The sequence below is a fragment of the Mustela nigripes genome, chromosome 10, assembly GCF_022355385.1.
Source record: "Mustela nigripes isolate SB6536 chromosome 10, MUSNIG.SB6536, whole genome shotgun sequence".
NCBI classification, from domain to species: domain Eukaryota; kingdom Metazoa; phylum Chordata; class Mammalia; order Carnivora; family Mustelidae; genus Mustela; species Mustela nigripes.
In genome coordinates this window covers 41,858,401-41,874,455 of record NC_081566.1, presented here as the reverse complement: position 1 = coordinate 41,874,455, position 16,055 = coordinate 41,858,401, and the positions used below count along the sequence as shown (strand labels likewise).

Genomic DNA, 16,055 nt, shown 5'->3' with positions numbered 1-16,055 from the left:
TCTTCCCTTACTAAAAACTATTAAAAGTCGGGATGCCCGAAGCTGGGGGCTCGAGACCCTTTATATTATTTTTTACCATCTTATTTCACGGCTCTCCATGTTCCCTGCCCAGTGAAGATGGGCCAAGACATGCGGAGCTTCCCTGCCTTGTGCCCCAAAGGGGTGGGAGGATCGAATTCTTTATGGGTAGGCCGGTCACCTTTGCTGGACGGTAAGCTCCCTGGAACTGTGCTGCGGTCACCTGACTGCTTCAAGGACGAGCATGCGCCTGCCACATAGCGGGCCCTCGGTGGCCATCAGGATTCAGTTCTGTGGGTCTGGGTGGGAGGAGATGACCCAGACCCATCCGGCTGAGCAGCTCAGAGTCGTTCCCAAAAGGTGCCCTCCCACCAGGCAGCCGGAAACCCTCTCTGCCCACCGCTGGGATCACTGCTGGCCCCTGGGGCCCTACCCTCTCTGGCACAGGGGCTGAGCAGAGCCCACTGGCTGGCTGGAGTGTCCCCTCCTTTCTCTCTACCCTTTGACTCCAGACCATTGTGTGGCTCTGCCCTGACCCCGTTCCCTCCCCTGCCACCCCCCAGCCATCCTTTGGCAGCCCTGTGGACTCTTTGGTGCCTGGTGCCGTTCAGACCCCGGCACCGAGCTGCTCGCCCATAAGCATGCGCTCTTCCTTCACCAGCTGACTGCCCGGGGCTGGGTGGGCTCCCTTTCCCCCACTTGCCTCTTGCCTTCCTGGCACTCCCAAAACTGTGGTCTGTAGGGTCAGACCTGGTGGCGTATCTGAATTCCTGGGGAAGCTTGGCAATGGTCAGAGTCCAAGGACTCACCCTACTAAGTCAGACCCTCCAGAAGAGGGGCCGGGAATCTGTATGTTGGAAAAACTTCCCAGATGACAATCGGAAGCATTGCATTCGGATGTGGGGCAGTCAGATGTGGGCTCTGTATCAGATACTATTATTGTGTCAACAGTGTGCTAATAGCATCGTGTTTATGTAGGAAATGACCCAGTTCTTTGGTGATTCAGGCTGAAGGATTTAGAGGTGAAGTGCTTGCATCTTCCTTGCAAGTGGTTAAGCAGAGAAAGAGCGGGCGCTGATGTGGGGAGGTGTAGACAGTACATGCTTGTGGCTGAACTGGTCTCCCGGACAATTTGCATCTGCTCTTGGAAAGATGGACCTGAGAAGACACCGTAGTACTCAGCTCTCTCTTCCTGGATGGGCTGCAGAGACCCTGGTCCTTACCACCCCACCTCTTTCCTGGGACCTACATGCATTTTTTCCCAGAATCTGTGGGAGCCCTTGAGGACTAAGGGGAACAGAGCAATTTCTAATGTGTTAATCCAGCAGAGGCTGGCAGAGAGGGAGCTGAATTGGGGAAGGGGAGGGGGAGGCTGGAAGCATGAGACTCTGTTTCCTAAAATACTTTGTGTATTCCCACCCATCCCAGAAACTGAACTTTGGGGCTTGAGTTCTTCGAGGAAGCCAGCTCTCTCTACCTCCAGGTCGTTGGGCAGGTTGCTCCTGACTTCTGTCTTTTCCCCTGCGCCTGGCTGCTGCTCTGTACCTTCCCTCTACCTTCAGGGGTGGCTCTTCTGGTCCTGCGGGGGCTGCTGCTCGTCCGCCTCCTCACCTCGGATCCCTCACACGCTGACCGTCCGGCAGAGTCCTGGCCGGGCACCAGGGGATGGTGGTTAGGGGCAGCTCGGCTTTCCTCATCTGAATTCCAGTTCTGGAAGAACTTTAAGAGCCAGGCCCGGGGAGCACCCATGGACCTTTTCTTCTCTTTCCTCCCGGGGCTGAGGCTGCCCCTTAGCTCCGGGATGTGGCTTGGGCGTCCTCTGAGAAATTTGACTCAAGGAAACCAGAGTGGGAAACCAGGCCCAGAGCGGGAAGGCACTTTGTGGGGTGGTCCTGTCTGTCCGCCCACCTGCCTTTACAGATGCCAAACCCAGCTCGGTGAGGCGATACCCAGTCCCGTGTTTGTAGGACCCCAAGGAAGGCCACCAGCTGCTCCCTGATCACTGGTCTATTGTCTTTTGCCTACAAACTCTTTTTTTTTTTTTTTAAATATTTTATTTATTTGACAGAGACACAGCGAGAGGGGGAACACAAGCAGGGAGAGCAGGAGAGGGAGAAGCAGGTTTCCTGCCGAGCAGGAATCCTGATGTGGGGCTTGATCCTAGGACTCTGGGATCATGACCTGAGCCGAAGGCAGAAGCCTACTGGACTGAGCCACCCAAGTGCCCCCCCCCCCCCCAGATACTCTTGCCACTGGAAAGCACTGACCTTACGTCCCAGTTCAAGTATGTTTCTCAGTGGAAATGAGGTGAATTTGGAACTTAAGGAACTTAATGGTGGTGTGGTGGGTGACAAGTCCATATCTATTTAATTCTGAATGTACTATTTTAAGACTATATTTGAGGTAGGTAAAGGGTGCTCTTGGGAGCATGAAGAAGTGGCCCAATGGCTCAGTTGATTAAGCAAGTGCATTTGGCTCAGGTCATGATCATGGAGTCCCAGGGTCAAGTCCGCATTGGGGGCTCTCTGCTCAGTGGAGAGTCTGCTTCTCCTTCTGACCTCTCCCCTCTCATCTTCTCTCTCTCTCTTTCTCTCTCTCAAATAAATAAATAAACAAACAAACAAATAAAGTGGCCCTTAGTCCAATCCGGGGTTTCAGAGAACACAATGTCTGAGCAGAGTTTGAGGGGTGAGTTAGAGTCCCACAGGCAGAAAGCGGGAGGGAGCTGGGAAGGACTTGCCCACGGGAAGGAAGGATGTTGAACAAAATCGGGAAGGTATTGTGTCTGCGCCAATGAATGGCAGCCGGTGAGAGTTAGATGAGGCCGGTGATAAAGGATTTGTAAAGGAAGCAAATAGAGAGCCTTTGAAGGGGTGGAAGCAGGGAGTGGGACGATCAGGTTTACCCTTTAGAAAGAGCCCTCTAGCTCTCCTGGGGAGAATGCCTTAAGGAGGGGCAGCTAAGGAGGAAGAACTGTTAGGAGCCCATGATGATAGCTCAGTCAGGAGAAGGTAAGGGCCCCTGGGACAGAGGGAGGGACTAGCTCCAGGAATGCTAATGAGGAAAAGTTGCTTCTTGATGGAGTCTTTGGTGACTGGCTCTGGGGGGCCAGGTGAAGGATGAATCTTGGGTGGCTGTCGGGCACCCTTTGCCAAGGTGGGGGACCAGGAGGTAGGAGAGGTTGTGGGAAGGGAAAAGACAAGGTGGTAGTTCAGTTTTGGACATATGGGTGGGCATATCAACTTGAAGGGCGAGATGCCCCTTTGGATATGCTCCAACACACGAATGGAACAAATAGGAGATGAGAGGCAAGGTTGCCCGAGCAGAGAGTGTTAACAGTGGCTGAGTCCTGAGTCAACACCAACATTTCAGGGGTGGCCAAAGGAAGAGCAGGCCCAAGAAGCACGGGGAGAACCAGAAAAAAGTGTCATGGAAGCCAAGGGAAGGGTCAGGGGAGTGAAATGCAGCAGTCATGTCCGGACATACAGAGATACCTTTGGAGGGGCACCTGGGTGGCTCAGTCAGTTTTTAAGCAGCTGCCTTCGGCTCTGGTCATGATCCTGGGGTGCTGGGATCGAGTCCTGCATCGGGCTCCCTGCTTAGCCAGGAGTCTGCTTCTCCCTGTGCTCCCTTTTTTTCTCCCCGCTGCTTGTGCTCGCTCTCTCAAATAAATAAATAAAATCTTCAAAAAAAAAAAAAAAGAAAGAAAGTCAGTCAGTCAGTCAGTTCTGTGGGACTGGATGGCCTGGACATCATTGCTGCTGGTGGTTTTTGTAGAAGGATGGGGACAGAAGCCAGATCACAGTGAACTGAAGGGGAAACAGGAATTGGGAAAGTTTATGTGTCTTGTGCTCTTGAGGAGCTTGGCTGGGAAGGAAGAACAGAGAAGGTATTGGCTAGAGGACGAAAAGGCAAGAGAAGGTGCTTAGGGTGTAGGGTTTTTTGTTTTTGTTTTTTATTCTTCCTTTTTAAGGCTAGAAACAGCCTGGACGCGTTTATGTGCTAAGAGAGAGACCCCAGTAAGGAGAAGAGACGAAGGTACAGCAGAGGGGAGGGACTTCTGGGGGCTTCCTCCTGGAGGGGAGGCAGTGATGGGGCAAGAGCCCAAGGAGGCTGTGCCTCAGCAGGAGGCGGGAACCCACTTCCCCCGAGACCCAAAGGAAGAAAGGGAGACTGTGTGCAAGTGTGGATAAACTTGTGCGTGAGAGAGGCAGGAAGTTAGATTATTTCCAATGGCTTCAGTTTTCCTCTTTATTATAATGGTGCCTGGTGAAGGCAAATTTTTATTTTATTTTATTTTATTTAATGAGAGAGAGAGAGAGAAAGAGGAGGCACTCATGGGAATAGGGGTTGTGGTGGGCAGAGGGAGAGAATCTCAAGCAGGCTCCACGCCCAGTGCAGAGCCTGCCATGGGACTCAGTCTCACCACCCTGAGATCATGATCTGAACCCAAATCAGGAGTTGACAACTTAACTAACTAAGCCACCCAGACGTCTTTGTGTGTGTGTGTGTGTGTGTGTGTGTGTGTGTGTGTATTACAGAGAAAATGGATGGAATTTAGGGTTAAAAGCATGGATGGGGAAAAAAAATGAAAGAGAAATGCCTTCTGTTTGAAGTTGAATAGGGAGGGGGGGTCTATAATCTTGTTTCTAAAATCATTTGATTTATCATTATTATTATTATTATTATTATTATTATTGCAGTCATGAGTTTTGTATCACGGGTCTGGTCCTGCAGGTAAAAAAATCCTGAGGTGGTGCCCAGTAAAACTCAAGAAGAAGCTGTTCCTGTGAACTTCAGAGCCATCTCAGGGATGGACTTACCAACCCCAGACAGAGCCTCCAGGAAGGAAAGATTTGGGATCAGATAGGACTCCGGGGAGGGCAGCTCTCCTCCCTCTGCCTCGTGTTCGGCACGTTCAGGACAGAGCGATTATTCCTTCAGGCACCCATGACTAGAAGAAGGAATTTCTATTACCCAAGGCTGTCCAGACCCAGAAGTTTTCTGTCAGGGGTCCTGCATGTGAGTGGAGTAGAGGTGGAGATAAGAGGAACTCTCCCTGAGGTCACAGGCCCTGTGGCCCTGGGTTGGGACAGAAGACTCACCAGAGGTCCAGCCTCTTTGGAGGTGGATGACAGCCCAGCCCGGAGAGCACAGGGAGGGTATGTGTCATGTCTCCATTGGCCTTGAGCTCCAGGGTAGCAGCATTGAGCCTGAGGTCCCAGAATCAATCTACTGATTAGCCTCAGGCAGCAACTGAAGCCCAGAGAGGGTCTCAGGCTGAGCCGCCCAGGGGGACAGAGACACCCCCTAGGGTTCCTGAGCATTAGCCTCATCCCAGGACTACAGGTGTTCAGGACACATCCCAGCTGTGCTGGTGACAGGACCCCAATCACACTCGATGTCCCTGGTGTTTACTGCTGATGGGGATTCTGCCTCCTGGACATTGTGACACCAAGGACAGCGGGGTGAGCACAAGTTGACTTGACTTCCAGAGGGACAGAGAAGCCCAGAAATGGTGGAGAGTCCAGGAAACTGTACAACCAGAGAGGAGACGGCTGTGTGTGTGTGCACATGCGTGACACCAAAAATGAGGTCAAGTGTAGACATCCCTAAGTTTTAACACTGTCTGGAATAAAAGTCTTGGTCCAGCCTGGAGCGTTTATCTGGTGTCTCCTGTCTAAATACCAGGACCTTTTCCTGGGACCAGTTTCGCAACTCCCAGCAGCTGTGTTCTGGGTATCTCTGTCTGCTCATCTAATTCCTTTAGATTTCAAATAGTAAGACTCCCTCTTACTCTCTGGAGGTAAAAAGTGATCAATAAGAAGTTGTTGAAGGGTAGGCAGACTCAGCAGGCGGAGAGTCACTTCGTATGTCCCCAGGCTGGGCTTGGGCTGCTCAATCTTCAGGGAACTACTTACTGAAATTCACCAAGTCAGCCACGGCCCTCCAGGCCAGGGTTCTGTGCCCGGGCCTGACCGAAACACCAGGGTCCTGGGCAGGTACCTCAGGTCAAGGGATACCTTTGTCCTAACTCATCTGGGACCTGATGAAATTTGCCACCCAAGTATCTACCTGAACCTTTTTCCTTTTGATGTTTTCAACTTTCAAGTCACAAGGAATGCTTTGTGTTGATTACTTGCTGGGTAAAAGCCATACATCAGAATGAATCATTTGTGATAATTGTGTGAAATTGTGAACTTGGCTGCTGGCGCCAAGAGCCAGAAATGGCTACTTCACACCCTCCTCGCCTAATCTGAACCACATACACACAGAAGTCTGTGGTTCTCAGCTTCGGCCATAGACAGAATCTCCTGGGGTTTTAAAAAATACCACTGCTCTACCGCAGACCAGTGAAATTAGAATCTCATAAGTACACCCAGCCATCAGTACTTTTTAAAAAGTGCCCCCAGTGTTTTGATGGGTAACCAGGGTTGAGAACCACTGGGCTAGGCAAGCCTTATCCTGACAGCCATTCGTTCAGTGCCTGTCTTCCTGTCATGGGCTCTAAAGAAAAGGATACCAGCACTAGAGTGCATGAAGGGGGCTGCTTGTAGCCGGGACCAGCTGGCCTGGGAGCCTTGCCTTCCTGCCCGGCTTCCTGAGGGCCGAGGGGAATCCGTATGGCACACCTGTTATTCCTCAGGTACCCCTGTCTCACCTTTGGCCAGGCTTTGTTTTTTATGGCTCATGTTGGTCTGTTTGGGGAGGATCTTAGTGTAGGCTGAGTGGTCATGAGGTCTGTTTCATTGGACTGTTTCACTTTATAGCTTTTTTTTATTTTTAAAGATTTTATTTATTTAACAAAGAGAGAGAGATCACAAATAGGCAGAGAGGCAGGCAGAGAGAGGGGAGGAAGCAGGCTCCCCGCTGAGCAGAGAGCCCGATGCGGTGCTTGATCCCAGGACCCTAGGATCACGACCTGAGCCGAAGGCAGAGAGGCTTTAACCCACTGAGCCACCCAGGCGCCCCAACTTTATATCTTTATTGAGGTATAATGGACATATAATAAACTGTACCTATTTAAAGCATACAGTCCCATAATTTGTGACATCTACAAATAGCCATGAAACCCTTGCCACAATCTAATGAACATATTTGTCACCCCCAAAAGTCTCCTTTAAGCTTGTCATCCATCTCTCTTTTCCCCCTTCCCAGATAACCACTGATCTGCCTTCTGTCACTGTAGGTTTTCTTGCCCAGGATTTTATATAAATGGAACCCTACGTATTGGTACTTTTTTGTCTGGCTTCTTTTACTCAGTTATAGTTATTTTGAGATGCATCCGTAATTCATTCCTTTTTGTGGCTGAGTTAGTGCCATTTTGTGGACCTAAGCGGGTTTTTTAATCCATTCCCCTGTTGGTGGACAGACCTGGGTTTCTGGTTTGGGGCTGTGGCAGATAAGGCGGCATGAATATGTATATATGAGTCTGTGCAGATGCGTGCTTTTGTTTTTCTTGGATAAGTGACTGGGAGTGGTATAGTCGAGTCATGTGCTAGGTAGATGTTGGCCTTTTCGAGAGGCTGCCTGTTTCCCAAAGTGGTTGTCCTATTTTGCGTTGCCCACCAGCAGAATATGAGAATGGTCCTCTTTTGTTTTTTTTTAACTTTTTTAGATATTTTATTTATTCATTTGAGAGAGAGAGATAGCACAAGCAGAGGGAGAGGCAGAGGGAGAGGGAGAGGGAGAAGCAGACTCTCTGCTGAGCAGGGAGCCCGATGCAGGACTCGATCCCAGGACCCTGGTATGGCCTGAGCAGAAGGCAGATGCTTAACCGTCTGAGCTACCCAGGCGTCCCGTGAATGGTCCTCTTTAAATGGATCGAAGAGCCCCTATTGCCATCTCCTTTTGGCTGATGCAGGGTGCCTCCTTCTTTCCTCGGGGTGCACAGGAGAGGGAGGAGGATGGGAGCGGGGGACCAGACATCGATAGATGAATTGGCAAGATGCGTGGATGGATTCGGTCATAGAGCTGTCTTGGTATCTCTCTTTGTCTCCATCCTTTTGTTTCTTTCCATCTGTCGTAGGCACTTAAGAAGCAGGCACCCAAATCCCATCATTCATTCGAGTCTTTTCGTGGTTGGATGACTGATGTTTTTTATACCCCACGCCTGCAGGTGCCCAGACACCATGCCAGAATCCTGTACCCCTGACACTGGGAAGAAGTAGAAGACTTCCTTGTCTCCTCCATCGCCCATCCTCACCATGTCTTCGACTCAGGGCAATGGGGAGCACTGGAAGTCCTTGGAGTCGGTGGGCATCAGCCGCAAAGAGCTGGCCATGGCCGAAGCCCTGCAGATGGAGTACGACGCGCTGTCCCGGCTCCGGCACGACAAGGAGGAGAGCAGAGCCAAGCAGAACACGGACCCCTCGCTCATTAGCTGGGATGAGCCCGTCCTAGACTTCTACAGCAAGCCGGCAGGAAGGCAGAAGGACCTCAGGCTCTTACGTGGTCTTTCTGGCTCTGATCCTACCCTCAATTACAACTCACTCTCCCCGCAGGAAGGGTTATCCAACCACTCTACCTCCCAGGGCTCCCAGCCTGGCCCGGATCCCTGGCCCAAAGGCTCTCTGGCTCGAGACTATCTCTACATCTTTGATGGTTCAGATGAGGGGCTCTCTTTGTCCCCTGGGGACCTAGGACCAGGGGACATAGATGGCTCTTCCAAGAAACTGTCCCCACCTCCTCTGCCTCCCCGCGTCTCTATCTGGGACACCCCTCCGCTGCCTCCCAGAAAGGGGTCTCCCTCCTCCTCCAAGATCTCCCAGCCCAATGACGTCAACACGTTCTCTCCCGTGGAGCAACCTGCAGGAAAACTGCTAGGGCGCCGCATCCTAGAGGAAGAGGGACTGGGGGATGGGGGTCCAGGGCGCCTCCTGGGGCCTGTGGACTATGACGGTATCAACGACGCGATCACACGGCTCAACCTAAAATCCACCTACGATGCGGAGATGTTACGCGACACCACGAGGGGCTGGAAGGAGGGCCGGGGGCCCCTGGACTTCGGCGGCAAGGACACTCCTGGGAAGCCGGTGGCCCGAAGCAAGACCATGCCCCCTCAGGTGCCGCCGCGCACCTATGCCTCCCGCTATGCCAATGGGAAAAATATGACCCCAGGCAAGAACCGCCGGATTTCCGCCGCTCCGGTGAGGACCTCCTTACGTTCCTTCTGCCTTTCCAAGCGCCATTCGGAAACAAAAGGGTAGTCCTCTCTTCTCTATGGTTCCAAATCCGGATCTGCTCCCCACTCACCCCTCTGCCTGTCTTCTGCTCCCTGGTCCCTGGCTGGGGAGAGGAAGAGGGGCACCAGTGGAGCCATGGCTCCTTCTCAGGGCTGAGTTTTGTACCCAGACAGTCCTTGCGGGAGGGGGCAGGTGTCTCAGTTCTTAGCGTGTGCTCGCTTCATGAGGTGAGGACGGAGCCGGGCTGAGGGGACTCATGGTGGCTCGTGGCCAAGTGGCCTTGTGGACTGGACAGGTTGCTTCTGCTGCTTTCTGACCTGCTTTGCCCAAAGCGCTGTGTGATGAGGAGGCTCAGTCGTGGCATTAACCAGTGTTTAGTGCTCGCTGGTTACCAGACCCCGGTCCAGACTCCTCAGCAGCCCTCCTGACAGTCCAAGGCACACAGCTCTGGTCTGTCTTGTTCTGGAGCTTGCTGGTTCCTGCTTTCTGTCTCCCTATTTCCTGTCTTTCTGTCTCTCCATTTCTCCCCTCCTCTGTCTCTGCCTATCTCTTTCTCTCTGCTCTCTGTCCCTCTGCTTCTTTTTTTTTTTTTTTAAGATTTTATTTATTTATTAGACACACAGAGAGAGATCACAGTAGGCAGAGAGGCAGACAGAGAGAGCTGGGGGAGCAGGCCCCCTGCTGAGCAGAGAGCCCAATTCAGGGCTCGATCCCAGGACCCTAAGATCATGACCTGAGCCAAAGGCAGAGGCTCAACCCACCAAGCCACCCAGGCACCCCTCTGTCCTTCTGCTTCTATTTCTGTGTCTCCCTCTGTGTCTCTGCCTATCTCTCTCTCCTCTCTCTCTTACGCGGGGAACTGTCCAGAATAAAACTTACCGTCTTGGCCAATCTGACGTGTACAGTTCGGTGACATTAGCGACAATCACATTGCGCTGCCGTCTCCACAGGCCACGTGCTTTCACAGTGAAAATATTTAGAAAACATATTTGTACACAGTACAAAATAGCAAAGTGTCCACCCAGAAGGATGGGGGAGGTCCCAGGATAGCTTTGATCTTTTTTTTTCTGGTTTAGAAGAGTGTCCGCAGCATCTCCATGGTGGGGGACCTGAGGCCCCTTGGAGTTTCACTCTTGGGTCTGGAAGCCCCGACCCCAGAGGGAGTCAAGAGGTACCCTCACGGCCGGTACCTTCCGTAGGAACAGCATTCCACTTCATTCCATCCCTGTTTCCTCCTTATCCATTGTCTAAGGGACATGGGGACTTTCCTGCCCTGTGTCCCAGCAATTGGGATCCTTCACAAATCTGGGAAGGCCACGTGGTCCTTCCTTCCTGTGCTTCTGCTAAGAGAGTCCCCCAGAGCAGAGTCAGCTTCTGGGAGAAGTCACGACTGTGGAGCTCAGGGCTTTTTAAAGGCCCTGCTCGGAGAGGTGGGGCTGCTCCCGCTATTTATAGGGACAGGGAGATTCCTGTTCCCAGCTCCCAGTTCCTCACCCGGAGCTGGGCCTGCTCGGAGTCAGGCCACCCGGGTAGGTGGTCACGTCTGTTGCTCCCTATCTCTCTCGCCTCCTTCCACCACCTCGCCCTTCCCCCTAACCCCTGTGTGTCACCAGGGTTCTGAGAGAGAGCGTGGTCCAGAGTGTCCTGGGCAGAGCAAAAACCTCCTGCCGGTTCTTAGGGGGGAAATGCGGCCTTGGTCGTCCCCCGCTCAGCTCGGGGCAGGGGCTCATCCCACCAGGCGAGGGGACCTCTCAGGCCCCCGGCCCATCCCGCCACCCCGCCTCCACCGGGCTTCCAGCCGGAGGGACCCTCCTTATCCCAGGCCTGCGGAGCCAGCTCTGGAAGCGGTTGGCTCCGAATGCCAGCCTGGTACCCCCGCTGCCAGCCTCCGCCCGGCAGACTCCCCCAGCCAGCATCGGGCGATGGCACCAGGGCCTGCCAGCAGGGCAAAGTAAGTGGCTTTTGTTTTCTTATGGAGCCAGGGAGTGGTACTGAAGGGCATGAAAATGGCCTTCAGTAGCTACTCTGTTCTCTCTCCCCCTCGCCTTCCCCTCCTCTCTGTCTCTCTGTCTCTGTCTCTGTCAGTCTCTCACCCTCACTTCTGTGGGTTAATTGCTGACAGTGGTACTATTGTGAGAGGGACACAGGCTGGAACTTGGCAGAGCAAGGGCCTCACATGCCAGCCGCCCCCGCTGCGGCCCTCCCCTCTGCACCCCTCCACACTCACCCTGGGAGCAAGGCTAATGAGAGGGGTCACTCCGAGGAAACAATTTGGATATTCAAATGAGGAGCTCAGTTGCTGCCATCTGCCCCTAGGGGCGGGGAGGACATGAGAACACGAGAATAGCTGCAGGAGGGTGAGAGGTGAGACATTGCTCTGTGCACAGGCCTGAGCTCCCCGGAAGCAGCTGCTGGCAGAGGCTGCCTCGCCCGGATGCAGGCTGGGGCTCCTCTGAGCTGCGGCTTCATTCCCATGGGGCAGTCTGTCGGGCAAAGACCTGCCAGGCCCCAGCTCCCCCCACCACTTCCTCCTGCCTGGGGCCCAACTGCAGGCCGTGCTGGAGGGCTGCTTCTCGGTGACTGTAGGCAGCTCTGTGTGGGGAGACAGATCGCCCTCTCATCTGAGAGAATCCGCACCACCACGCACAGGTTCTCGGAGAGGAAATGGTGCCCAGGCAGTCTCCCCGACATTCCAGCCCATCAGACCGGAAAGGCTCTTGGGAGCCAGGAGGAGCTAAGCCTTCTCCAGGTTCTCTCCTGCCCAGAAAGTCGCTCTGATACTTTCTTCCTCAAATAGCATTGACCGAGAACATGCACGTGTGTCTGAGTCACTGCCTCCGTCTGGGGCTCTCGGTCTCTCTCTGCTTTGGGTCGCTGGGGCCTGCTGTGGATGCCGAGGCCTTTGCCCCAGGGCCAGCCTCCCTGGGCACTGTTTGGGCAGCCCACTGGCTCAGGCCTTCCACACTGGGATGGGGATGCCTGCAGAGCTCTCCGCCACGCCCCTGGGAACACCCCCCAGGGAGCCAGCCCCGAGGACCAGCAATGCTATGTGCTGCCTAACCTGGGTTGAGCTTATGGGTTGCTGTCCCCTGCCCGCCCCGCCCCATCCTGGAAGACGAGGTTTGGCCACGTTCTCATCCATCCCACCCAGACTTCGAACCTCAGCCAAGGCTTCAAGTTCTCTTTATTCACTTGGCTCCCAGGCTCCTAGGACCGCAGATCAAGATATTTCTGGATTTCCCACATTTTTCCGGCACCCCTGAATATTCAATGCGTAAAAAGCCTTTACACCCAGACTTTCAGGGTTTAGATCTGGGAGCGACCTGTGGGAACGGGGTGCCGTGAGGGAAAACGAGCTGAGTCAGCGGCTCTTTTCTTAAAGGTGGACTCGCGGCGCCATGCTGTCGCCAATGGCCATGAATTGTTCGAGGTCTCAGAGGAAAGAGATGAGGAAGTTGCTGCATTTTGCCACATGCTGGATGTGTAAGAGTTAAAGAATGGGGTGTCGGGGAGGCTCTGGGGGCTGGGGAGGAGGGCCAGCCCACTCAGAACTTTCTCTAGGAAGGAGGAAGAGCCATACGGAGTCCATCTCCATTCACGGCTGTGGGGTGCTTCCCACAACAGGTGTTTGTGGGCTTTTTGAAATCTTAGAAGTTTCACATTTTGGGCAAAGTTCATGAACCCTCGATTGAACAGACAAGTGATCCCAGTGGCTTCAGGCTCGGTTGCCCCCAGGAGCAAATGCGCCTTGGATGGAGCAAAGCGAATATTACACGGAGCTAAAAGAGAAAGGAAATGGAGCTGGGAGAATTTCCCATTGGATTTAGCCCAGAAAGCTTTATCCCGGTGGAGCTGGCCCTACCATGCCATGGGGCTTGGGAACCATTTTGTAACTGTAGCAAATGTGTCAAGTACATGGTTTCCCAGAGCGGCTTCCCCACTGCTCCCATCCTGGACTGCAGACCTGGAGGGCCGGGCTGCGCAGGGAGAGAAGGGCCCTTGGCCTCAGGGTGGGAGGGTCCCAGCAGGCGTCTTCTCGACTGCTCTCTTTCGAAGGCACAGCGAGGGTCCTTCTCCCTCTCTTCCTGCACAGCCTTCGCTCTGGCTCCGACATCCAAGACTACTCCCTCACCGGATATGTCTGGAGCGCTGTGACCCCGAGCCCAGAGCACCTTGGGGATGAGGTGAACCTGAAGGTGACCGTGTTGTGTGATAGCCTACAGGAGCCGCTCACTTTTACCTGCAACTGTAAGTGGGAAGAGCCGAGGAGCATCCCATGAGGTGGGGCAGGGATGCCCGAGATCTGGACTCTAGGATCCTTTGACCTCCAGTCCCACCCAGCCTGTGGCCCTGATGAGGGGCAATGAGGACACTCCTCTAGGGGACTGGCTCCCAGCTTTGGGGGCCCACGGTCATTCTCCCCAAGCCGAAACTGTGTGTCTGCCTGCTTTATCTGGATAGCCGTGGCGCTGGAGAATGCTTAGCCAGGAATAGGGCAGTCAGCGTGGGGACACCGAGCTCCACCTGTCCTGGCTCCCGCAGCGCCCCCCATCACTGCTCCCCTGCCCCACCCCCCTTGCAGGTTCTTCCACTGTAGACTTGCTCATCCACCAGACTCTGTGCTACACCCACGATGAACTGAGGGATGTGGACGTGGGGAACTTCGTGCTGAAGCCCTGTGGGCTGGAGGAGTTCCTGCAGAAGTGAGTGAACAGTAGGGAGAGCGGGTAGGAAGGGGCACCTGCCTACTGGGTGGTAGGGTTGTCAGGGGGCTTCCTTGGGGTGGTGCTGCGCTCGAGGCCTGGGGCTGGCAGCCCCTCCCTGATCCCACGGCTGCTTTCTGGGCACACGCACAGCCACGTCGCACTTTCCCCAGGCACTCTGTCTTCCAGCAGGGCTGGCCGGCTTCTGAGCCAAGTCTGCTGTGGAAAGAGCTTGGAGCTGGGACCAGGCAAAGACCAAGTCATATCTGCTTGCAGACGTCTGCGTGAAGAGAGATGCGGGTGTGGGGCTGAGGGGGACAGTCGCCTCGACTGTCAGAGATCTGCTTCTCTTAGATTGTGTCTTTATGGCCAGGGGCAGATGGAGGACTGGGCAGAAGTACCCTTGGGAAGCTTAGGGGAGAAATTACAATTGCTCCCTCTTCCCTGTTTCCCTGCCAGTAAGCCTTTCCCGGAGCAGCATGTGCGTCCCTCAAAGGCTTGCCTGCGGCTTCTCTCCATCCATGCCCTGGGCAGCAAGGCCACCTCCTGGAAAGTCTGATGTGCACCAGCTACAGCTATGCCCTTTCCACTGCCCTGGGGCTCTGGGTGCTGGGGCGAGAGGAGGAGGGGGGATACCCCTTAGGGGGTGGGGCTGTGGGCAGGCTCTAGAATCAGCCAGAAGACAGCAGATAAGCAAAAAAGAGATGTGCTCTCCTCCCCAAACCTCTGACTTGCCTACTGCCCACTTCCCCTGGCCACTAAGAGAAAGCAGGCCCTGGCGGTGGGGAGAGGAGGAGGCTGGATCTCAGTTCAAGGGTGCTTCGCCAATGGCCTGATTGGTTCTTGACTGGTTTCTTCCACCTGGGGAGAGGAAGGGTAGGGCCCTGCAGGGCGCAGCCCCAGGAGCCCTGTTAGGTGTGTTCAGTCTGTATTCACTTTTCTTAGAAGAATAAGAAGGGGTCCTAGTCTCAGGGTCACCTGGCAGAGAGCACCCCAGGCACTGTTGGGAGGGGCATCATGGGTCACACAGATATGGCCGGTTTGGGTGGTGGCTTGCCACCTACTAGATGTAAAACCCTGGTCCTCAGTTTCTTCCCTCAGGTATAGTTAGGATTGAACGTGAGAATGACTAGGTGAGCAGGGAAGGGCCAGCCCAAAGGGAGGGGAGCATGGGGATCCACATCAGCTGGATACTCTCATAGTCCTTGAGCCTGCAGAGCCAAAGATGGTGGACCAGCTGTCAGGTTCTGACTTCCTGCCAAGACCTAGCTGGAGTGCTCATGGTCAGGTGCAGCCGGTCAGTAGTCCCAGGGTCATGCCCCTCCCACTCTGAGCTGAATGCACACAGACCAAGGCCTTCCACAGAGAAGGTCAGTTAAGTCCCCAGGGGACCCCAGTGTCTACGACTCTTGGTCCCAAAGCCCCCCCTTCCTCCGAGGCTCTTCTCTTCCCTCCCACCCAACAGGAAAGCCTGGACCCCTGAGCACCAGACAGCTGCCTTAGGTGGGCGCGGACAGACAGACCCTCAGGGGATTCCAGAAAGCTGCTGGCTCCCAAGGAAGCCCTGTGGTTTCCTACCCTGACCCAGGAGGGCCCATGGCTGAGGGGGCGTGGTGGGTCCAGGATGCAGGCTGCTCTCAGATAAGAACCTTGAGACGGCCCCAGGGGAGGGCTGGGTTTCCTGCTGCCTCCCCCACCCCCTCCACACTCTTCCTTCCTCGTGGGGCGCTCCCACCAGAACCCCTTCTCAGCCTCTCCACCCCCAAGGTTTAGCTCTGGCTCAGCCTTGGCAGGTTGGGGCCTAGATCTGAGGCTTGGCCCCTTGGGATGTGGAGAACTCCTTCAATCCCAGCTGGACCCAGACTGGTCTGAGGCCACCACCTCCTGGGCTTCTGCACAGGCTCCTCCCCTTTGCTCCTCTCCTCTCCCCTCCATTTCTGGCCTAGATTCCCAGCTCTGCTGAGGAAGGAAGTCCCTTTCCGGCTTCTGTTACCCAGCTGCTGGGACCCGGCCCAGGCCCGAAGTGCTGGTCTGCAGGACAGACTCCCTCTGCCCCTTCTCCGAGTTTCCTTTCTGACGCGCATGTGAATTGGGTGGGAGGAAAAGGCTGGGTCACAGAGGGACCTCCAAGGCCTCCACTGAGACTCAG

At 54.6% G+C, this 16,055-nt stretch overlaps 1 protein-coding gene across 3 annotated transcripts in view; it reads left to right on the top strand.

Moving 5' to 3' along the window:
• Window positions 1-16,055, top strand: part of PIK3C2B (phosphatidylinositol-4-phosphate 3-kinase catalytic subunit type 2 beta) — a 63,473-nt gene that overhangs the window by 14,485 nt on the left and 32,933 nt on the right. For all 3 annotated transcript variants that reach the window (XM_059413195.1, XM_059413196.1, XM_059413197.1), the window contains 4 exons: window positions 8,138-9,167; window positions 12,586-12,686; window positions 13,297-13,451; window positions 13,786-13,906. In XM_059413195.1, coding sequence (XP_059269178.1) covers window positions 8,226-9,167; window positions 12,586-12,686; window positions 13,297-13,451; window positions 13,786-13,906 — 1,319 coding nt within the window. In that variant the 5' untranslated portion in view covers window positions 8,138-8,225. The remainder of the gene's footprint in view (window positions 1-8,137; window positions 9,168-12,585; window positions 12,687-13,296; window positions 13,452-13,785; window positions 13,907-16,055) is intronic.